The sequence below is a fragment of the Phoca vitulina genome, unplaced genomic scaffold (genome assembly GCF_004348235.1).
Source record: "Phoca vitulina isolate PV1807 unplaced genomic scaffold, GSC_HSeal_1.0 scaffold13, whole genome shotgun sequence".
Lineage (NCBI taxonomy): Eukaryota > Metazoa > Chordata > Mammalia > Carnivora > Phocidae > Phoca > Phoca vitulina.
The window spans coordinates 2,214,398-2,236,749 of NW_022589716.1; the positions used below are offsets into that span (position 1 = coordinate 2,214,398).

General features: G+C 54.3%; 3 protein-coding genes across 3 annotated transcripts; 1 reads left to right on the forward strand and 2 right to left on the reverse strand.

The window, feature by feature from the left end:
* MVB12A (multivesicular body subunit 12A) lies at positions 1-4,053 on the forward strand. Its single transcript, XM_032412370.1, has 9 exons — positions 1-174; positions 265-363; positions 493-600; positions 1,655-1,779; positions 2,105-2,224; positions 2,300-2,406; positions 2,635-2,696; positions 3,014-3,070; positions 3,268-4,053. The coding sequence occupies exons 1-9, from the start codon at positions 85-87 to the stop codon at positions 3,328-3,330; spliced, it is 831 nt and encodes a 276-aa protein (XP_032268261.1). The 5' UTR covers positions 1-84; the 3' UTR covers positions 3,331-4,053.
* A 6,113-nt stretch (positions 4,054-10,166) lies between these two features.
* Positions 10,167-17,657, reverse strand: TMEM221 (transmembrane protein 221). Its single transcript, XM_032412369.1, has 3 exons — positions 17,338-17,657; positions 15,100-15,185; positions 10,167-12,685 (listed from the first exon to the last, which is right to left on the reverse strand). The coding sequence occupies exons 1-3, from the start codon at positions 17,655-17,657 to the stop codon at positions 12,216-12,218; spliced, it is 876 nt and encodes a 291-aa protein (XP_032268260.1). The 3' UTR covers positions 10,167-12,215.
* Positions 17,658-19,406: 1,749 nt separating this feature from the next.
* On the reverse strand, positions 19,407-22,269 carry NXNL1 (nucleoredoxin like 1). The gene is made up of 2 exons (XM_032412122.1): positions 21,944-22,269; positions 19,407-19,740 (listed from the first exon to the last, which is right to left on the reverse strand). Exons 1-2 carry the CDS (start codon positions 22,267-22,269, stop codon positions 19,407-19,409), a joined length of 660 nt encoding a protein of 219 aa, XP_032268013.1.
* Between the last annotated feature and the right edge of the window lie 83 nt (positions 22,270-22,352).

Sequence of the window (22,352 nt, forward strand, 5' to 3'; positions counted from 1 at the left end):
GTTCAGACTCCTACCCTAATTCAGCCGCGGGTCGGCGGCTCGGAGTTCCGAAGCCGTCCCCGCCTTCGGCTCTTGGCTGGGAGGATGGATCCAGGACCCGGGACCGACACGGCCCCGCTGACTGGCCTGGCCTGGTCGTCGGCCTCGGCGCCTCCGCCGCGGGGATTCAGTGCGGTGAGCGACGTCGGGGGCCCGGGGATTAGTGGGGGCAGAGGCGGCCGCGTCGGGGAAGGAGCCCGGTCCTGACTCCGGTCCACGCCCTAGATCTCCTGCACGGTGGAAGGGGCGCCCGCCAACTTCGGCAAGAGCTTCGCGCAGAAGTCTGGCTACTTTTTGTGCCTCAGTTCTTTGGGCAGCCTAGAGGTAAGGGGCGCACTCCTTTGGCATCCCCGGGGTCCGCCCACTCCCCGTCCTTTTGCGGGGCCCTACGCCAGGCGCGCTGTCCCCGCTGCAGCGTGACTGTCGCTGTGTCCTCCCCTTCCTCCCCCTCAGAATCCGCAGGAGAATGTGGTGGCCGATATCCAGGTCCTGGTTGACAAGAGCCCCCTCCCACCGGGCTTTTCCCCGGTCTGCGACCCCCTGGACTCCAGTGAGGCCCGCGTCGGAGGTTGGGGGTGGGGTAGGGGGCCGCGTTGGGGTCCCTGTGGGTAGGACCAGGGACGGGTGGAGGGACAACAGGTGCTTGTTTTCCGAGCCTCGACCGCCCACTCGATGCACTGGGTGATGACCGGGTTGGCTGTGGAGTCGAGCCCTGTTCTGGGGCGGGGCCACATGCCCTGCCCCGCGTAAAAATGTGCCATTGGGTTGTGACCTGTTTTATTACTGTTCCTGCTACATCTTACACCGTAGCCAAGCCGAACCACGGGCCATTTCCAAGCTTTTTCCTTTCCAGGCTTTTGCACACACTGTTTCCTCTGCCTGGAGCACCCTTCCGCGACTCTTCCGGCTAGTCATGCTTGGTTTTCCTTCAGGTCTCTGCTTAGCTCTCCCCAGCCCTCTCCTCCGGCTCCTGTAGCCCTGGTGCTGCCCTCCCAGCCCTGACCGCCCGGCTTTCCAACCACCTGGCTCCCCCTGCCTCTCACTGTGACTTGTCATGTGTATTTGACTCTCAGGGTGTATCTATTGATATTGGAGTTGGCAAACTTTTTCGGCGCAGGTCCAGATAGTAAATAGTTTAGGCTTTGCGGGCCAGATAGTGTCGTTGCCCCCCGCTCCTCCCTCGCCAATCCTTTAAAAACATGAAAACCATTCTTAGCTCATAAGCCCTGCAAAAGCAGATTTTGGACGTCCTTTGGCTATGGGCCAGAGTTTGCTGATCTCTGGATTAGAGGACTAAGGAAAAGTGAGGTTTGCGGGGCCAGGATGGGCATTCAGTTCTGTCTGATTCCACAGATGCCCACCCTTGCTGTAGATGCCCAGGGTCACCCCATGAATGCCTCTCCATGTCACCAAAGATAAGCCTGCCCCAGCGGCTCTTAAAGGCTACATGGAGTCCCCTCCTCTGGCTCTACCATTCTTGATTTAACCGTTGACCTAAAGCTGTCCAGGGAGCTGCCTTAAACAGCACCCTGGCGAGCATCATCCTGGAGCCATCTTTGGGCCCCTTTCGCTGCTTCTTCCCTCTTCTCACTCCCTTGCCCCCCCCCCCCCCCAGGCCCCCGTGTCCAAGAAGAAACGCATGTGTGTGAAGCTGATGCCCCTGGGGGCTGCAGACACGGCCGTGTTCGATGTCCGGCTGAGTGGGAAGACCAAGACGGTGCCGGGATACCTGCGAGTAGGGTAGGGCCACCCCCAGCCTCTGGCCTCCTTTGCCCTCCAGCTCCCATATCTGCCCTGCTGACCCTCAGGGACTGTCCTGCGTGCCTTCTGTCACTTCCCTGTGCCTCAATTTCCACAGGTTAAAAACAGGGCTAATTGTATCAGTCTTACAAGGTTCTTGTGAGGAGTGAGTTGATGAGTCTGAAGCACACAGTTCTGTGATCGGACCCAGCACTATTAATTCGGATGTTGCTCAGGGCGAGGGCTAAGATAGAAGGCAAATCCCCCAAAGGGCTGGGGTCATCCTCTTGGGCCAGGACCCCTCCCTACTTCTCTTTCCTTCTAGGGACATGGGGGGCTTTGCCATTTGGTGCAAGAAGGCCAAGGCCCCAAGGCCGGTGCCCAAGCCCCGAGCTCTCAGCCAGGACATGCGGGGCCTCTCCCTGGACCCACATGCCCAGCCCAGGTGAGTGCTCAGGCTTGGGAATGGGGCAGCCGTGGGGGGAATTAGGCCTGACCTGCGCTGTCCTGCCTCCACCAGCAAGGGTGGCTTTCCAGAGCGGACCCTGTCCAGGTTAGGCTCTCGGGCGTCTACTCTGCGGAGGAGTGACTCCATCTATGAGGCCTCCAACCTCTACGGCATCTCAGGTGAGTGCCAAGCAAGAAACTGAGGCACCGGGGTGGGGCAAGACTGGCTCAAGGTGGGATAGGCAGGAAGGGGTGGGCCAGGGTTGGAACCAGGCCTGGGCCTCCCCAATATTTGCAAAGACTGGGGAGAGCCTGGGGTTTGGGGCTGGGCCTCTCTGGTTGGGGTGGACCGCAGGCAGGCCGCAAGCTCCCTGTGTCTCAGCCCCTACCCTTACCTGCTTTCCTCAGCCATGGATGGTGTTCCCTTCACACTGCACCCCCGGTTCGAGGGCAAGAGCTGTGGCCCCCTGGTGAGTCTCTGCTTGGGGAGCCTGGGTCTGCCTCTGCCAGTTGCCTTCCTAGGGGTCAGGATGCAGAGGGTCATCCATGTACCCAGTGCCCCAGCACAGAGGCCCATGTTCCTGGGTTGGAGGAGGCCAGAAGCTGGAGGGTCTTAGTCACAGAATGGGGAATCGGGAGGAACAACTAGATGCTGGTGGCAGGAGGCTGTGGCTGGAAGGATGAAGGGATGTTCAGGCAAATATTGGGGGAGGCCCTCCTTGAGGATGAGGGAATGGAGTTCCAGGTTAGGGTCCCCACCCAAGACTGACCTGCCTCTGCCCACCAGGCCTTCTCTGCCTTTGCCGATCTGACCATCAAGTCGCTGGCAGATATTGAGGAGGAGGTGGGTGCGGGGCCCAGGATGGGGTGCTGGGGGACCCCCACCTTCCTGCTACCCCAGTCTCCCCCAGCCACACCCCATCTCCCAAGGGCTGGAGCTCGCTAAGTCCCTAATGGTCTTCACCCGCTCACCATTCCTCACGCACCACTGTGGCCCCTCACTCACTCTGTGTTCTCCTTGCCCCCAACACTGCCCCCCAGTATAACTACGGCTTCGTGGTGGAGAAGACAGCAGCTGCACGCCTACCCCCCAGCGTCTCGTAGCTCTTGGTCAGCCCCAGGGAAGAGCCCCCTGCCCGACACCCCCACCACCCCGGGACTGGCAGCCACCCCGCCCTGCAGCATCTTGGGAACCTTGGCGGCGCAGGGCGTTCTAGAGCCTCAGCCACCCAACAGAGCCACAGCCCTGGAGAAGGAGCAGGGCCGACCGGTCTGCTTGGTGATGGGGTCTCTCGCCCCCGGGGCCCTGCAGGGCAGGGGTGGGGGCTGGACGGAAACCAGTGCCTTCAAGTCATTTGTGTCAAAACCCTCTGGTGCCTGGAGGCCACGCGGGCGTCCTCCTGGCAATAAACACCACCCTGTGCCCACTGTCTGGAGTCCCGATCCTGGCTGCGGGTCCTCTGTGGCTCGAGGTCTTTGCCACGCACACCCAGCACGAGTCGGGGGCAGATGCCCACCCAGTAAGCAAAATCGGGGAGGGGAGGCAGCACTGCTGCCCCTCCCAGAATATTCCGCAGAGGGGGAGACAGGCTCAGTGAGTGACTGAGTGGGCTTGTAGATCACAGAGAAGACCCGGTCTGCCCCTCCATCACTGCTCGTAGCAGGAATAATACTTTCAGTTACGTTTAGATCGTGGGGAGGGGATCAAATCCCCAACACCTGATGCACAGTATCTCGTTTGGTGTTCCCACACCCCGCTATGAAGCCCTGGTTTTGCGCATCTTACAGATAGGGAAACTGAGGCAGGGGCAGCTAAGGTCACAGCTGAGATGTTCCTTTTTTATTTTATTTTATTTTTTTTTTAAAGATTTTATTTATTTATTTGTCAGAGAGACAGAACACAAGCAGGGGGAGAGGCAGGCAGAGGGAGAAGCAGGCTCCCCGCCGAGCAGGGAGCCCGATGTGGGACTCGATCCCAGGACCCTGGGATCATGACCTGAGCCGAAGGCAGCCGCTTAACCGACTGAGCCACCCAGGCGTCCCTGAGATGTTCCTTTTTTAAAGATTGTATTTATTTGGGGGAGAGAGAGCGAGGATGAGCAGGGGGAGGGGCAGAGGGACAAGCACACTTCCCTCTGAGTACGGAGCTGGATGTGGGGCTTGATCCCAGGACCCTGAGATCATGACCTGAGCCGAAGGCAAAAGAAACTTAACCACCTGAGCCACCCAGGCGCTCCCACAGCTGAGATTTGAATCCAGAGCCTGCTCTCTTCACCTTCAAGCTGTTCTATGTGTCTTTTTGCTCTGCTCTGTGATGGATACATTCAGTCAATTCTCATTATTCACTGTCCTTACGTTCTATAACGTTGCAGTGAAAACTGAGTCAGGGAATACTGGATTCCGCAGCAAATACAGAAGTAGGTTCCTGCAAGCCTTTGGTCACATTTTTCTCAAGCAATCAATCCGTGACCTTGTTGTGTGTGTTTCAAGACACCTTGTTTAATACATACTGCTGATTGGTTAACATTGAACTCCTGACCATCTGAGCTATAACTCATGCCTGAACAAAGCTCATCTAACACACATTTTCTCCAGGGGCACATTCCAGCCTTCTTGCATTCGGGGAGAGGCAACACTAAGCACTATGCTTGGAGACCTTTTTTTTTTTTTTTTTCATTTACTTAGAGAGAGAGAGCGAGTGAGAGAGACAGCACCAGTGGGGAGAGGGGCAGAGGGAGAGGGAGAAGCAGGCTTCCCGCTGAGCAGGGAGCCCGATGCGGGGCTCGATCCCAGGCCCCTGGGACCATGACCTTAGCCGAAGGCAGGCACTTAACCGACTGAGCCACCCAGGTGCCCCTGCAGACCTTTTTAAATAGCAAAATTGCCAACGAAAAAGCACAAAAATGTGAAAAACGTGCCACTAGATAGACCATAAAAAGGCCACCTCTTCACAGTCCAAGCTAAAGCAAGTTGGCGGAGCGTCACTGCATCCCACCTCAACAGGAACCATGTGCCTCGGTGATTCACATTTCCCCCTGCTCTGTGCATGTCCCTGAATGACCACAAAGTGCTGCAAATATTGGTTTGGGGGTGGCAACTCTTCGCGTGGGACTCACAAATACAGGATCTAAGCATAATGGGGTGGACCGATTTGTAAATTAACGACCCCAGACTCACGCCGTTTTTCTCCCACGCCCGCGCTTCTTCCTTTTCTGCTCTGTCCACCCTAGGTCCCCGTAGCGTCAGGTGGCCCAGGTTCTGCTGCAGTCAGGAACGTCCCCGGATCTCTGTGGCTTAGAAAGACTAAGGCTTCTTTCTCATTCGTACCACGTGCCCACGGCTGGGCAGCAACAGACTCTGCTGGTCACGGTCTCTGAGACCTGCCCGAAGGTGCTGCCACCATCTTGCCACAGCACTGGGGACAGGCTCAGGAAGCTCTTGCCCTGTCAGTGAAATACCCTGGCCTGTAAGTGCCTCGTCGGAGCTCTGCTCACAGATCACTGGCCAGAACGTGCCCCACTGGGCCCCCGGAAGGGGCGTACGGCCCACCCGGGGACTTGTATCTAATGGCACCGTCCTGGGGGTCTGAGGGGGCAGATCCTGTCCTGCTCTGGGGTCAGAGGAAAGCAGAATGGCCCTGTCCTGGGAGTCTGAGAGGAGAGAGAGCAAGCTGTCCTGGAGAGGGGGGACCAGGGGAGGCTGCGCAAAATGTGCGCCCTCCCCCGTATAGCGCAGCTGCCTTGGGAAAACTAGGCCTTTGGTGCTGAGACATCTCCCCACCTCTCCCCTCTCTGGGCACAGCTGCCACCTGCCGGTCCCGCCCAGGCTGCTCTGGCGCCGGCTGTGGAATCTGATCTGGCCGGGAAGCAAAGGCTGTTTGTTCTCCCTGGTCACCCTCTTGGCCACCCTGAAACCAGCTCTGGATCGCTTTCCAGGGCATTCTTTGGGTGACCAGGGGCCCCCAGAGGAGCCATCCTGGCCCCGGATCTGACTGGACTTGCTGGTATTGCTAGGCCAATGACCCGGCAAAATCCCAACCCTCTGAGCTCCACGGGGCCCGAGGACAGCCTGGGGAAGTGCGGGCTCACGTCAGAGCCCACCCACCCACGCCCGACTTGGGCCACATCAATCCTGACTGCCATGGCTGAGCTTACGCCATCTTGGGCTACACAGGAGGGAGCCAAAGCTTTATCCTTCCTGCCTTTGGCTTGCTCCCACCTGAGACAGGTGTCATAGGGCGAGATGAGGTCCCAGCTCCACCGCTCACTCGCTGGTGACCTTGAGCAGTGGCTTAACCTCTCTATTCCTCAGTTTCTCCATCTTTACAATGGGTATCTCAATGGGCCTTACCCCAGCGCAGCTCTGAGGGAGAATGCACGCGTCCCTCAACTGCTCTACTGACTTGCAGAAACACTTCCCATCCCTGAAAGGCCTTCCCAGCCGAACGGTTTCTGGAGTGCAAAGTCCAAGCAGGTGCCTGGGGGATGCAACCACATCCTGGTTCAAAATCCACACTTCCTGTGTTCAAATGTTGCTGAGTCCAGCTGTGGCCCCTTCTGCTCTCTCCACCCCTCGATCAGAGCACCCACCTGGGCTAGATTCAAACATCCCCTTGCCACCCCCCTTCAAGCCCCCTAAAGCTACTGGGTTCTACCTCATCATTCATCCTGCCTGCTCTTGAACTTGATAGAAGTGTCATGCCCTAACGAGTTCTCTTCTGAGTCTGGCTAATTTTGCTCAATATCATGTCTGTGACATTTATCTAGGGTGTTGCCTGTATGAATAATTCCTTCGTTTTCATTGCTGAATAATTCCTTTCTTTTTCGTTGCTGAGTCCACTGCATGGGTATACCAGTCTGTTCACCTGTTCCCCCGCTGCTAAATGTCTCCCGTCCGTGGCCACTGAGCAAAACCACCCTGAGTACTCTTGTACATGTCTTTGGAGGAACACGCACTCATTCCTGTTGTGTAAATGCCCCGAGTGGAGATTGTGGGTGGTAGGCGAGGCCTATGTTTGGCTTTCGCAGATGCAGTCGAGCAGATTTCCAAGGCTGTTGTACCAATTTACCCTCCCACCCACAATGAATGAGAGTTCCAGTGACCCCATGTCTTCACCAACACTCGGCATTGTCAGTTGTGTTAATTTTGGCCATTTGTCTTGCCAGAGCTTGAATTCCTTAGCTGTTCTGCACACTCTTGCCGGCTTAGAGATCCTAACTGAAAACAGCTGATTTGTGCTGTATGGAAAACACTCCTTTCTCATCTTGCTTATCCACCTGCCCTTTTTACTTGTCTTTGAACAGAGCCTGAAGAGAATTTATGAGACGTGAGGTAGCTTCTGAGATGGTCCCCAAAGACCATGGTGTTCTGGTGTTCAGGCCTCTGTAATCCCCTCCCTTGGGTATGGGCTGGACCTAGTGACTCACTTCTAACCAACTGAATACAGCAAGGGTGATGGGGTGTCACTTCCATGATTAGGTTCTAAAAGACAGTGACTTCTGTCTGGTTGCAGGCTCTCTTGCTGGCTTTGCTAAAGCACACTGGCCTATAAAGAGGTCCATGTGTCACGGAACTGAGGGCAGCCTCTTACCAACAGCCAGAAAGGAACCCTCAGTTCCACAGCTTGTAGGGAATGGATGGACTCCTGCCAACAACGACGAAGTGAGCTTGGAAGGAGATCCCGCCCCCGTCGAACCTGGATTGCAGTCTGAAGGGGAGGACTCAGTTGAGCCATGCCCAGATTCCTGACCCACAGAAACTGTCAGATAATAAATGGGTGTTGTTTTGAGCGGCTAACTTTGGGGGATGATTTATTATGCAGCAAGAGCTAACGGATACAAACGCAAAGGATATTGAAGTCAGGGAAAGAAAACGTGCTGGATTTTCAGGTAGTATTTATGTGATTCTTGCTCCATTTATCCAAATCAACTCAGTTTTGCATCTCGGGTCTTCTTCTGAGCCTAAGGTCGAATTTGCACTGTACCTAGAACCGTCCTGAGATGGAGGGCTCATGAGGTCCTTTCAAAATTCTTATTTCGTGAAATATGTTTTAAAGTATGTTCATGAAGTGTTTTCTGGGGTGTGTATGGGGGGGGGGAATATGCCCCTTGTTGTGCTGAGCAATTTCCTTCAAGGTGGCATCTGGCCTTCCATTCCAAATGTCACCAGCACAGAGGACCCCAGCTCCACTCTGCCACTTTCAGTAGATTGCATGCATAGAACTAAAAAAGAGAGACGGGTTGTATCAAGGGGACAACAACGGTGATGCTTGTGTGAGTTAGGCAGGGTATTTGGCCCATGGTGGGCTCCCAAAACTCCATAGTTCTTCTCAACCGGAAATAGTGTGGTTAAGTGCTTTCAGTATCCCCCACCGTACCTGCTGTTGAGAAATGCTTACACAGCTGGAGCAGATGTTCTCTGTGCCTCACTCCCATTCACCCCCTCCATGTTCATCTCTCCATGATGAATGTCATTCCCAGCAAATACCTCCCACCCTGCCTGGGGCCTCCTTTGGCCACAGGGGTGTGTCCAGCTGGTGCACAGGGAAGACCAGAAGTGTGAGGGGTTAATCTCTCTAGAAGCAGCTCTCAGCCAATACCTGATGGAGGTCATAGGATAAACACCCCAGTGTGGGGACCACTCTGCTGTGTGTGCTTTATGCTGTCTCCCTGAGGTCCCTAGCAGCATGGAGCCTCAATTGCCCACAGTACTGTCTGCTCCTTGGTGTCCCCAAAGGGCTCTAGGGCTTCCTGAGGTACCCTCCCACATAAACAAACCACATCCCCCAAATCATCTCAAGGTCTGGTTCTGATGATCCCAATCCAAGGCAACATCTTTGAGAGATATTGTCCACTCTCTAATCACACCAGGATGCCGACAGCTGCTGGTTTTTGCATGGCCCGTGGAATTAATGGAGACATCAATATCTTTTCTGATTTGGTCCTCATCGCTGTGTTTGGTGGAGGGGAGGAGGCTACCTTATTTTATAAAGGAAACTAAAGTGGCAGGTCGCATGACTGTTCCCTGAGCCAGGTCTGTCCCAGCTCCTGGAGGACACAGAGCAACCTGAGCATTTGGCTCCAGCCCCAGGACCAGCCTCATCCCCTCTCACCTGATTCTGGCTGAGATATGAGGATGCTTGGTGTCCCTTCCAGGGCAGAGACGGCAAGGGGGGTAGGTTTCGACTGGGCTATGGGCAGCGCTCCCAGCTGGCCTTCCAAGCTGGAACCTTGCATAGTTTTCAGGGCTCCTATTCTGGGTCCCATGAGGATGATCAGGGGTCACACAAGAATGAGGCTAGCAAGCTCGAGGGGTGCAACATTTAAGGAGCTCATTTTAGTTCAGGGGCCCACCTGCCCCTGCAGGAGCCTGAGATCAAGTGCCTCCTTAAATTTGTCTTGATTGAGGTGAAATTCACATAACACAGAATTCACCATCTTAAAGCATACAATTCAGTAGCATTTAGTACACGGACAATGTTGTGCAAGCATTACTCCTGTCTAGTTCCAGAACATTTCTATCACCCAGAAGGGAAACCCCGTCCTCATGAGCAATCACTCCCCATCCCACTCCCCCAGCCCCTGGCACCCACTAATCTGCTCCATCTCTATGGATCTGCCTGTTCTGGATGTTTCATATACGTGGAATCACACAGTATGTGGCCTTTTGTGTGTGACTTCTTTCACTCGGCATGATGTTTTCGAGCTTCATCCATATGTAGCATGGGTCAGTGCTTTGTCCCTTTTCATGGCTGAGTAACATTCCATTGCATGGATTGATCACATTTTTTATCCACTTATCTGTTGATGGACATTTGGGTTGTTTCCACCTTTTGGCAGTTATGACTAGTGCTGCTATGAATGTGTTTGTAGAAGAATTCGTTTGAATACCTGTTTTCAATTCTTTCAGGTCTCCAGTTTTGCACCTGCACCCTAGTCCTGGCCCTGGGGATGAGGCTGAGGGGTCCAGCTTCTGGTTCCCCTGCCCAGTCCAGGAGATGAGGTGCTGCTCGCTGGCAGACAGCCGTGGTCCTTCCTCCTCATTCTCCTCTCTCACACCCCGGAGTCCTGGGGGCCTGCCCTGTTCCAGGGGATTCTCAGAAACGGCAATTCCCAGTGTTTCTCAGGAACCTGCTCTGTCCTGGAGCCCTCTGTGATGGGGTAACGAGGTTCCAGCCATCGCCACCATGTGGCCTCACTTCCTGGGCCTCAGTTTCCCCATCTGTAAGTGGGGTTGTCCTGAAGATTAACTGAGGCCAGGAAAGTGCCTGGCACATGCCTGCAGAACCAGGCATGTGATAAAGACGTGACATTTATTTATTTGTTTTTTAAAGTAAGTTCTATGCCCAACATGGGGCTTGAACTCACGACCCCGAGATCAAGAGTCGCACGTTCTACAGACTGAGCCAGCCAGGTGCCCCGACATTTATTCTTATTTGATCCTTTTCATTGATATTTCTTATGCTCCCCGAGAACCCATGCTTACTGGGTGCCCCACGTGTCAGGCGCCACGTGGGACGTTCATGTGTTATCTCTTCCCTCCACTCCACCAGCAAGGAGGTCTGTGCAGCTTCCCTGCGGCTCTGGGAGGAGGCAGCTGAAGTCAGAGTCGGTTGGCCACTCAGGTCTGCGTGTATCGGATCAGCAGGGTCCCTGCCAGGGTCAGGCTTGGGGGACCAGCCCCCCCAGCTGAGCGCTGTCACCTCTTTGTCCACTGGGAAGGGTCCTAGGGGGGCTTTAAGGCACTTTGTGGCTGAGCTGTCTCCTCTCCCTGGGCCTCAGAGTGTCTGTGTAGCCCAGGAAGGGATGCACTGGGAGAATTCTGGGGACATCTGTCCATTTAGGGTGAGGGTGGAGGCCAGGCATCCCCACCCCCGGTGAAATTTATATGCATGAAGATTTATATACATGGGTCCCCGACTAGGGTCTACAAGAAGTACACCCTTGCCCCCCACTTCTGCCTCCCCACCCCATTCCTGTCATCCCACCCATTACCCCGGGCCTGGGCTTGACCACACAGCATGTTTGGATGTGGCTCAAGTGACAAAGGAGATAGCGAGGGTCAGAGTTTATTTGAGGGTCATGTGGGATGGGAGTGGGGCTAGGGCCTCTGGAGATCCCTGGGGCTCTGAGTTATCCACTGTAAGCCTTGGCAGTTTCGTGAGCCCCAGAAGTGGCCATCAACCCCCTGCCACCAGGGGCCCAGACTGATGACAGCACAGATGGACATGCACTGAGGACCAACTGTGCACAGGCACCTGGAATGGAGCCCTAGGAGGGGGGAACCGCTTATGTCCCCATTTTATAGAGGAGGAAACTGAGACACAGAGCAGCAAAGCCCTCAGCCAGGGGCCCACAGCCAGAAGGCTGGGTCCAGCCCTCCAGGTACCCCTGTGGCCCTGGGCCACTCTGAGCTCAGCACACACGGATTTCAAATGCTCACAGCCCGGAAGAAGTCGCAGTCTGAGACTTGTACTGTCAGCAGCATGGGGGTTACAGAACCCTGGTTCGAATCCTGACTCTGACGCTCAGTACTGGCCATGGGACTCCTGGTGAGTCACTGCCCCTCTCTGGACCTCGGTTTCCTCATCTGTAAAACGGATGGAGACATTTAGAGAACCACTGTTTAAGCCCGACCCTCCCCTCCTGCCTCTAACATCTGGACAGCTACATTTCCCAGCCTCCCCTGCCCGGAGATGTGGTCATGTGACTCTGTTCTCGCCAGTGAGGTATAAGCAGGAGGGTCCCAAGGCCTCCCAGGAAGATTTCCAGAAAGTTCTGAGCACCCCCTGGCCTCAGCCTTTCCCTCTGAGAGAGGAGGTGAAGCCTGGAACCCTGGCAGCCATTTTGTGCCATGAAGCCACCTTGAGGCCACAAGCCAGGGATGCTGAGAAATCAAGTCATACTGCTACTGTGGCTGAGCCTGGACCTATCTTTACAGAGTCCTCTTCCTGCTGCCTGACACCAGGTCTCTATCCCTGATCCCTGGGTTCACACCAGTGTGGAGTCCTTCCCTGAGCCCCCTGGCCGGTGGCCTAGCATGCTGCGCATCTCGTGGGTCACCCCTTCCCAGTGCCCCCTGCCAACTGACAGTGTCCGGTGCATGTAGGATAAAGGCAGGCTGGTCTCCCGGCCTCCCCCCATGGCTACAGGTGCTGTAGCAGCGAACGTGGGTCTAAGGGGGCCCCCAGGTTCTGGGAAGGATGAGTAGGGGGTCCGGCGGTGGGTACCCTGCTGGGGTGGAGCCCCGGGGCTGGCCTTGGAGACTCTAGCAGGGTGGACAGGGTCGTCTTCAAAGTGCGGTGGGGACAGTTCATGGAGACCGCGGCGGGTGGCCCGGGCAGCTCGGAGCAGAGTGTGGGTCAGCGCCGCCACCAGGACCAGAGCACCCACTCCAAGGATGGAGGCGGCTGCTGCACCTGTCTCGATCTCAAAGAGCAGCAGGGCATAGATGGACAGTGCTGGGGAAAGAAATGGCTCTCATTTACTCAGTCAACAAACGTTTGCTCCCCAAGCCCTGGGAGAGCTCTCCCAAACAGAGGGCAGTCACAGAAACCCATACATGATAGGCACACAGCTTAACTATCTAATCCTCTCACACCATCGTCACATGCATTTTACCATAAAACAGTAAATTTTATGTTATGCATACTTGACCACAACTAAAACAACCCGGATCTCAGACTTCCTGAGTCCCGTGATTAACTTTCAGTGAATCACAGCCCCTCTCTGGCCTCAGTTTGCTGGTCTGAACAAGATGGTTGGTGACCTGACCTTGAGGACCAATCTGTACTAGTTTTCTGTTGACTTGTGCAGCTCCCAGTTGGCACCATTCTTTTTGATGAGCACTGTCCTGTGCATTGTAGGATATTTAGCAGCTTCTACCCACTAGATGCAGTAGCATTCTCCCCCTTCCCTGTCTTGACAACCAAAAATGTCTCCAGATATTGCCAGATGTCCCCTGGATCAGAAGAATCTGTTCCCATTGAGAACCACGGGTCCAGTCCCTACCCTCACCCTGATCGCTAATGTAGGAGCACGGACCCACCTCTCCGGCATCATTGATGTGTATGGTACTAGGCTTGGCCAATCAGAGCATTGCTTCCCCTGGTTGTAGTGATTGGTGCAGAGCTATCACATGACCCAAGCCCAGCCAATCATAGCCAGCCCTGGGACTTTAGACTGGGCTACGGGTAGGGAGGAATTTTCTTACTGGAGCAGCAGGAGAATTGGTTGAAGAGAAGCCCAGAGTGGGATGGAAGCTTTCTTGGCACTTTGCTGGCTGTTTTTATGCTTTCTCCAGCTCTGTACTCTTGCTTTTAAGATGCCACACTGCATCATGTTTGACATATTAAAGTGAGGCCAAGGACTTTTTTTTTTTTTGCTCTACACATTTTTGAAAAGGTTTTTTCAATTATTCTTTTGGCTCTGGCTAGCAATGAATGGATGATTGGATGATTGGCTGGATGTGCTTGGGAATTCTTGCTGAGTGAGGTCACCTAACCTCAAAAGGAATCTAAATGGGAGCTGAACAAATTCTTAATTTAACACTTAATGAGGCTGACATAGTTACCTTTTTTTCTCTTTGTGAGTTTTCTTGTATACTAGAATGAGGATATCTTATTCTACAAGTCTCCAACACTTTTTTTGCCAGCCTGGGAAAAGGCTCAAGGTTATAGGCATTATGTTGAAAGCACTTACAGACACAGGCATCTTTCCCAGAGGATAGCAGGTGAAGAGGTGAAACAAGAGGCATTTCTGATTACCTTGTTGAGCACCTAGAACCTGCTGCACCTGAGGCCAAACACCCCCGATCTTTACAGATACATGAGTCACCTCATCCACTCTCTTTTTTAAAAAACTCACAGCTGGAGCATTTTCTTAAGTCAAACAGCAAAAGTTATGCAGAGTTCGCTGCACTTTATATACCCATATATACCCTTATATTCCCATAATGAACCCTAGGCTCACATCTCACAAATAAATAATTTAAATATCTCTTCTAAACTTCTATTTTTCTGTTGTAGGAATAGTAATGATAGAAAAAGACAGTAATAGCAAATCCCTTCTTTTTCATTCAGCGGAATATTTTCTTCTTCCAGGAAAACGGGTTGTTTATAAGGGTCCCCGTGGTTTATGTATGATTCAGCACTGAGTCTGCAGCACCATCAACACATCTTTCAAGATTAGAACAAAATATAAAATGTCAGGAGTCTCTTTAAAGAAACTTGATGATTTGGTTCCTTTACTGGCAAGTGTGGGTGAGAGAATGTTGATCTAAGAAAAGTTATTACAGGTCAGGGAAGGGAAGACTGTGCGCTGTGTCCTTCCAGTACCCACATTATTAGTTTTTGTTTTGCTTCATGTTTTGGGATTTACAACTGCATTTCTGGTTTATAAAGCATTTTTTTTTTTAAACCTAAGCCATTCTTGAGCTGAAGGTTCTGATATTTGTAACCAAACAGCTTTTTACTAAGACCAACCTGTGAAACACTATCTCCAGAAAACCACCAAGGACATGAAAACTTTTGTTCAAACCAAATGTAGGAAACTGAAGAATCAAGAATGTTCTGAAGACAATACGACTTATGGAACCCCCACTGGGGTCAGATGCCATGCATGGGCTTTCACAGGGACTAACCCAGAATCCCCTCAGCAATTCTAGAAGGCAGGGATGTATGCATCCCCACTGTACTGATGAGGAAACTGGGACGCAGTGGGAATCTGCCCAAGGTCCCAGAGCACGAAAGTGTCAGAGCTGAGAGTCGAACACAGGCAGACTGGCTCTGGAGAGCTGACTTCAGTTATGGGGTCATTACCCCTGGCCACCCCCGCCCAGGGCTCTACACCCCATATTCTATTCCCCGGCACGCACCTGCTAAGTAGACAGAGACCCCACAGCAGAAAAGGCCAAGGGCCACGTGTCTGAGGAGGCGGCAGTCATAGAGAAACCAGTCAGACCTGGGAGGGAGGGGGGGCAGGAAGAAAACGGGTTCAGGGGGTGAAGCTGGTGGGAGAAGGCCACGGAGGAGAGGGAGGGAGAGTGGCCCAGCTTTGGGGGACCTGAGATCTATATGAGGACCCATCCATCCATCCATCCATCCATCTATCTACCCCCTCATCCATCCTTCCAGGTAAATGTCCATTACCATTTACCATCTACCCATCCCCATCAGTTATTCAACCATACAGCCATCCATCCATTTAACCAGGACCTATTAATCCATCCAGTCACTTATTTAAACAGCCACCATCCATCCATCCATTCATTTGCCATTCACCACCCACGCATCCATCCATCCATCCATCCACTCATCCTTCACCCACCCATCCATCCATTGTCCATCTCCCATTCACCATCCATCAATCCAACCAACTATCTATCTGTCCATTCATCCATCCCTCATTCACCACTCATCCATCCACCATCCTTCCCCCCCTCCCATGACCCACCCATATACATCAGTCCATTCAAACATCCAACACTCATGAAGCAGCTATTATGCACAGACACTTGCTAGACACCTGACTTCCATTATTTTACAGACCATAAGCTTATTTGGGAAATGAAGAAACCAGGGGTAACTTGTTATCCGAGATGATAGAAAAAGAGATTCCCAAGAGCTGAGACTGATTGAGGACTTGGTTTTGAGCCTGGCACCATGCTAAGTGCTTCTGTTGTGTGCACTCTCCCTTCCCCATTCCTGAAAGCTTAGGAAACGGAGGCTCTGAGAGCTTCCATTATCACTCACCTCCCACCGGTGCAGTGGAAGTGGCCTCCTCCCTGGTCTCCCCACCACCTGCCCTCCTGGCCCCTTTTTTCCACGGTGGCTGGAGGGGGTTATTCCAAACTGAAGTCAGATCATTCCCCTCCTTTCTCATAACTCTTTCAGGCAGAGTAAACCCCAAGATCTTCACCACAGCACAAGGAGCCCTACATGGTCCAGTTCCTGATTTCCCTGCCCTTATATCCCTCATGTCTCCCTCCGGCCACACCAATCACCTCGACCTCCCTCTAACACCCCAAGCTCACTCCTGCCCCAGGGCCTTTGCATATGGCGTTCCCCCTGCCTGGACCACTGTCCTCCAGATCTTCTGCCTTCTTTCCTCCTTCAAGTCTCCACTCAAGCCTCCGCTGATGGTCCCTTCTCAACCCCCACCCTGTCGTCTTCCCCAGCATCACCCCATTTTCTTCCTTTCCCAGCATTCATCCTCACTTGACATTACTGTCTTGTCTCTATTGTCTACCCCACGAGGGCATGTCTGGGTCCGCCTGGTTTCTGCTGTGTCCTCTACTCCCGGTGCGGGGCTCAGCCCTCTGCAGGCACCCAACACATATTTGTTGACTGACCCACCAGTGCATTTCAACACCCCTTGAGCTATGGAATGGATAGTGCACACTCTAGGTGGGATCGACTCCAGTGGTGGAAGTTCCCATCCGTTCTAATCCGTGGAATCCTGGACCCTGATTCTGCCTCCCCTCCCCCAGCATCCTGGAGGGGAAACACCGGGAAGGTTCCTCCCAGCATTCCCTGCCCCGACACCTGCCGCCCCGGTACCCATGTTCCTGAGCCCAGGTGCCTGAGGAAGGAACCCCACCCAGGGCCAGAGCACAGGCTCTGGCTCTACCAGAAGCAAGTTCAAATCTCGTCCACCCGCTTCCAAACCCAGCAGCCTAGAGAGATCAGCCTCTCCTGTGTGAGACACAGTTACAAAGGGAGGTAGCAACACCAGCCGCGCAGGGACCGCGGGCCTTCCCTGGGCTAGTCCACAGAACGAGAGAAGCACGGAAAGCTTAGGGTTCCCTCAATGACAAGCGCTATCAACACGGGGCCAGCCGCCCCTGGGTCCTCTGTGACCGCAGTTTCCACCTCTGTAAAACGGACGGTGCAGCGGTCGGTGCACGTGCTGCAAATTTTCACCTAACATAGCATGTAGGGAGGGAGGGATGATAGAGGGAGTGGGGGATGGAGAGAGGGGGGCAAGGGAGGACGGGATGGGAGAAAGGAAGCGCGGAAGCTCTCCCCCAACCTGAGGCCCCCGAGAGGGGCAGCGGCTCGCCTGGGCTCGCCCAGCCCCCAGCCGGGCCTCGGGGAGGAGGGGCCTGTCCTACCTGCCGGGGCCGGGCCCCCGCGCCAGCTCGGCGCCCAGGTGGCCGCAGAGCGCGGCGAGCAGAAGGCAGGTGAGGCCCAGCACCAGGGCGAGCGCGGCGAGCGCGGCGGCCAGCGGCAGCAGCGCCCCGGCCGCGTCCTCCGGCAGCCCGGGGCCGGCACCCAGCTCGGGGCCGAGCCCGTCGGCGCGCAGTCCCCGCAGCTCCGCGCGGCCCGCCTGCAGCTGGAACAGCAGCTGCGCTCCCAGCGCCGCCAGCACGGCCGCGGGGATGCCCAGCAGGGTCATCGCGGCCAGCACCCGGCCGCCGTACGACCGGGCCATAGCGGGGCTCTGCGGGTCGGGGTAAGGGGGGGGGCAGTCGAGGAATAGAAGAGATTTTCACGGGGCAGGGGAGTTGGGTGGGCGTCCAAGGGCTCCCAGGAGTTCCGAAGAGGGCGGGACGGCAAGGGGTGTCTGAAAGTTGGGGGGCCGTAGAGGGATTCGTGTGCGGATCGCGGTGGGGACGAGGAAACTCCGCGAAAACTTGGGACGAAGTATTCTCCTCCCTCCGGGGACCCAGCGGGCGCCCCCTCCCGGCCTCCAGGTCCTGGCCGGGCGGGGCCGGCGCGGGGCGGGGCGAAGAAGGGACAGAGGCCGCCCCAAGAGCCCCAAGGGCTCGGGGGCCGGATCCAGGGAGCCCCACAAGCCCCTAAACTCATTAAGGCGACCCCCACACCACCCACTGCCCTAAGCACCTGTTTCATTGTTTAAAAAAAAAAAAAAAGGAAACGAACGAATTTCTAAATAATTCACTTTGATATTCGGTCTCTTACCTGCGGACTTTGCAACTGGCCGCGATTTCCCTTCCGTTCAACCTTCTTTCCAGGCTTTGCAGAAACGTCGCCTCCTGGACGAGGCCCTTTTAGGGCCCCCGCTTGAGGAGGCACTCCTGTCTTTTGCTGTTGGGCTTTGTTCTTCCCATGGCCCGTTTTCTGTTATTATTTATTTATTTTTAATTTTAAAAATTGAGGTGATATTTACATGACATGAAAGAAACCATTCTGAAGTGAACAATTCAGTGGCATTTAGTACATACACAGTGTTGTGCAAACAGCATCTCTGTCTAGTTCCGGAACATTTTCATCATCCTTAAAGGAGACCCCATTCCCCATTAGCAGTCACTCCCCACTCCCCCTCCCCCAAGCCCTGGCAACCACTGATCTGCATTCTGTCTCTGGATTTGCCTGTTCTGGACATTTTATATAAATGGAGGCAGACTCTATGTGACTTCCTGTGTCCGTTTCTTTCACTGAGCCTTATGTTTTTGAGGTTCATCCATGTTGTACCGTGCATCAGTTCTTCATTCCTTTTAATGGCTGAATAGCATTCCACAGTATGGATGGAACGCATTTTACTTATGCATTTGTCTGTTGAGGGGCATTTGGGGTTTTCCCACCTTTTAGCTGTTGTGAATAGTTTTGCTAGAACATGCACACACAGTTATTTGTTTGAGTCCCTATTTCTTTTGGGTTTATACCTAGGAGTAGAATTGCTGGTAATTATGGTCATAATATATTTAACTTACTGAGGAACCCCACCCCGCTTTCCACAGCAACTGCACCCTTTTACCTTCCCACCCGCAATGCTAGACGGTTCCACTTTCTTCACTTCCCTGCTAACACCTGTTATGTGCTGGGTTTTGATTACAGCCATCCTACTGGGTGTGAAGTGGGATCTCACGGTGCTTTTGATTTGCATTTCCTTAATGGCTAATGACGCTGAGCATCTTTTCGTGTGCTTGCTGGTCGTTTGTGTATCTTCTTTGGAGAAATGCCTCTTCAGGTCCTTTGCTTAGTTTTGAATGGGTTGCCTGTCTTCTTGTTCACCCCTACCCCCACCCCCACCCCGCAGCACTTTGCATCTCCTGAAGCCCCGCTGTTTAGTCCGAGGCCCCCGTGCTGGGGGGTGGCGCTGCTCCCCAACGCTAGGACGTCTGCCTCAAGTGTCCCCTGCTGTGTCCCCTTAGTGTCCGGGCGGCACTCTTCGGGAGGTTGCAGCACAGAATCCCCCGGCGCATCCTCCCCGCAGGGGTCAGAACAGCTCCCCGGCGCCACCGCCCTCCGCCCCGCCCTCCCCCTCGGGCGGGCTCCCGCTCCTCGAGCCGCGCTTGCCCCGGGCCTCCCGGTCCACGCGGTACTTGCAGCGGCGCAGCGGCTCGGTGAGGCTCCGCGGCGCGGTGTCGTCCAGGTCCTCGGGCTGCAGGAAGCTGCGGTCCAGCAGCTCCGCCGCCTCCTGCCAGTTGGCGAAGCAGGCGGGGCCCAGGCGCCGGATCTCGTCGGTGGCGTCGCGGGTGAGCACGTCCCCGCCCGGCTTGAGCACCACGACAGCCGGCAGGCGCTCCACGGAGAACCGGCGCCCGAGGTCCCTGCGGGGTGGGCGGGCGGGCAGGCCGGTCGGAAGCCGGTCGCTGATCCCGAGCTGGGGAGCCACACATCCCCCCTCCCAGGACTTACTGAGCGCCTTCCGTGTGCACTGTGTGTGCTGGGGGCGCCCAGGGACCAGGCCAGGCCGCTGTGGCCTCTGCGCTGTGTTTCCAATACCTCAGACATGCTACCATTTCATATATTATATTATATTATATTATATTATATTATATTATATTATATTATATTTTATATATTATATATCACATCACAACATGCACTATGTGGGATATACTTATACTAAAAATGTATACTGGGGCGCCTGGGTGGCTCAGTTGGTTAGGCATCTGTCTGCCTTTGGCTCAGGTCGTGATCCCAGGGTCCTGGGATGAAGCCCCGTGTGGGGCTCTCTGCTCAGCGGGGAGCCTGCTTCTCCCTCTCTCCCTGCCTGCCACTCTGCCTACTTGTGATCTCTCTCTCCCCCCGTCAAATAAATAAATAAAATCTTTAAAAAAATAAAAAAACATATACTAAAAAATTATTCATTGTTGACGCGAAATTTGTTTTTAACTGGGCAGCCTGTGTTTTATCTGGGAACCGTCAGCGTGCTTGTGTGTGTGCGTGTGTGTGTGTGTGTGTGTGTGTGTGTGTGTGTAGGGTGGAGAGGAGGGGGGTGAGGAGAAGGGGGTGGGGAATCGCTCACTCTCTGTCCAGACACCTAACCTAGCCCGAGTGAAGGCTTTGTCGAGAGGACCCTGCCTCAAACGAGGTCAGCAGGTCCGAGTTTGTCTCTGATGCCCTCACAGCTTCATCCCACCCTGGGAAGGGAAATGTTGCCGGTTCGCAGGAAAGATCCCCCTCAGCGGCAGAGAGGGCAGAAGGAGTGAGCAAGTGTCCAAACTCTGATAATGCTGGGTGCAGAATGAAGGTCTCTAGAAACTTTCAACTTGTGGAGCAAAATTAACGAAATCAGTAAAGTGTCAGAAAGCCTGCGACTCATTTTCAAATGGCTCCGTGCAAGCTCCCCAGGCGTGTAGATAAAGCAAATATGGCAAGTTGTTAACGATTGCTCTGGGTTTCATTGTATGCTTCTTCCAACTTGTGGGATCTTGGACATTTTTCATAATGAAAAGTTCGAGTTTAAAAAGAAGGAAAGCCGGGGCGCCTGGCTGGCTTAGTCGGAGGAGCGTGTGACTCTTGATCTCAGGGTTGTGAGTTTGAGCCCCACATTGGGTGTAGAGATTACTTAAAAATAAAATCTAGGGGCGCCTAGGTAGCTCAGTCGGTTAAGCGGCTGCCTTTGGCTCAGGTCATGATCCCAGGGTCCTGGGATCGTGAGCCCCGCGTCGGGCTCCCTGCTCAGCTGGGAGCCTGCTTCTCCCACTCCCTCTGCCTCTACCCCTGCTTGTGCTCTCTCTCTGTCAAATAAAGAAATAAACTCTTAAAAAAATAAAATCTAAAAACTTTTAAAAAATAAATAAAAAGAAGGGATGCCTTACTGCGGAAAAGGGGAAGGTTCTAAGAAAGCCACGAGCTGTAGTGTTGTTTATTGGGCAGCTGGGTGCAAAGCTTGAACCTACCCACCTCTCTCTCAGCTCCAGGGCCCTCCTCACAGGCTCCCAGCTACTCTGAGGACCACATCCACTCCCGTTCAGATGGGGTTTGTGGCGCTGCTCCACATGATGCTTACAGACCTCTCCCATCTGGTATTACTTACAGTTCCCTGAACTGGCTGTTCTTTCTCTGGTGGCCTCCCAGCCTTTATCTCTGCTGTGCCCTCTGCCTGGAAACCCTTCCCTCTCCTCACTCTTTCCTATCCTCTCTGGCCTTGGGGTCTTTCTTTAAAGCCACTTCCTCAGGGAAGCATCCCCTGACCCCAAACCTCAGCAAGGTCTCCCCATTATATTTCCACATGGCATCCTCCCTTTGTCCTCTGGACCATTACTGCAGTTTCTTATTATATATTTGTTTGAGTCTTTGTGTCACGTCTCTCTCCCCAACTAGGTTGTAAGCTCCTTGGGAGCTAAATAGAAATGGGCGTATGCACCCCCCTGGGTGGCCCCCTCCCCACCCCGTCTGGGTACAGATGGGCACACAGGACGTGCTCATCAATTCCAGATGGAACAGAGGCAACAATAAACAAACCTTTCAGCAAAAATAGCTCCTCCTCCAGGAAGCCCTCCCTGACCTCTTCTCCCACCTCACCTTCTCAGGTCATCCTCGAAGGGCAGGAAGAGCCACTTCTTCGGCATGTCCCTAAGGAACATATCCTGCTGCTCCTCCGTGGGATCCTGGGACACGTACACCAGAGCCAGCTGGGCTGCCCGCAGCACATAGAACTCATCTGTGAGCTTCACGAAGAAGTCCCTGAGGATAGGCGCGAAGGCTTGGCACTGCGGGCAGGACCCAGAGCCAAAGAAGAGCAGCACCAGCCGGTTCTCCAGCTTGCGGCTGAGCTCAGCCTCCGTGTCCAGCTCGTCCTGGTCGCTGTTGTTGCGAATCAGGACGTGGCCAGAGAACAGGGAGGCCATGGCAGCCCTGGCTGAGAGCTGGGGACACGGCTGAGGGACTTTGTGTGGCCCTGGGCCTGCTGGCTGGCTGCTGGTCTGGGATT

Excerpts from the sequence above, each read along its gene's own strand:
- TMEM221 (XM_032412369.1), bottom strand. The coding sequence starts at position 17,657 with ATGGCCCGGTCGTACGGCGGCCGGGTGCTGGCCGCGATGACCCTGCTG. Across the intron at positions 15,186-17,337 it reads CGGGGGCCCGGCCCCGGCAG|GTCTGACTGGTTTCTCTATG; the intron begins GTAGGACAGGCC and ends CCTCCCTCCCAG. Across the intron at positions 12,686-15,099 it reads GGTCTCTGTCTACTTAGCAG|CACTGTCCATCTATGCCCTG; the intron begins GTGCGTGCCGGG and ends TTCTTTCCCCAG.
- NXNL1 (XM_032412122.1), bottom strand. The coding sequence starts at position 22,269 with ATGGCCTCCCTGTTCTCTGGCCACGTCCTGATTCGCAACAACAGCGAC. Across the intron at positions 19,741-21,943 it reads TTCGAGGATGACCTGAGAAG|GGACCTCGGGCGCCGGTTCT; the intron begins GTGAGGTGGGAG and ends CCCACCCCGCAG.
- MVB12A (XM_032412370.1), top strand. The coding sequence starts at position 85 with ATGGATCCAGGACCCGGGACCGACACGGCCCCGCTGACTGGCCTGGCC. Across the intron at positions 364-492 it reads GTTCTTTGGGCAGCCTAGAG|AATCCGCAGGAGAATGTGGT; the intron begins GTAAGGGGCGCA and ends CCTCCCCCTCAG. Across the intron at positions 2,407-2,634 it reads CAACCTCTACGGCATCTCAG|CCATGGATGGTGTTCCCTTC; the intron begins GTGAGTGCCAAG and ends TGCTTTCCTCAG.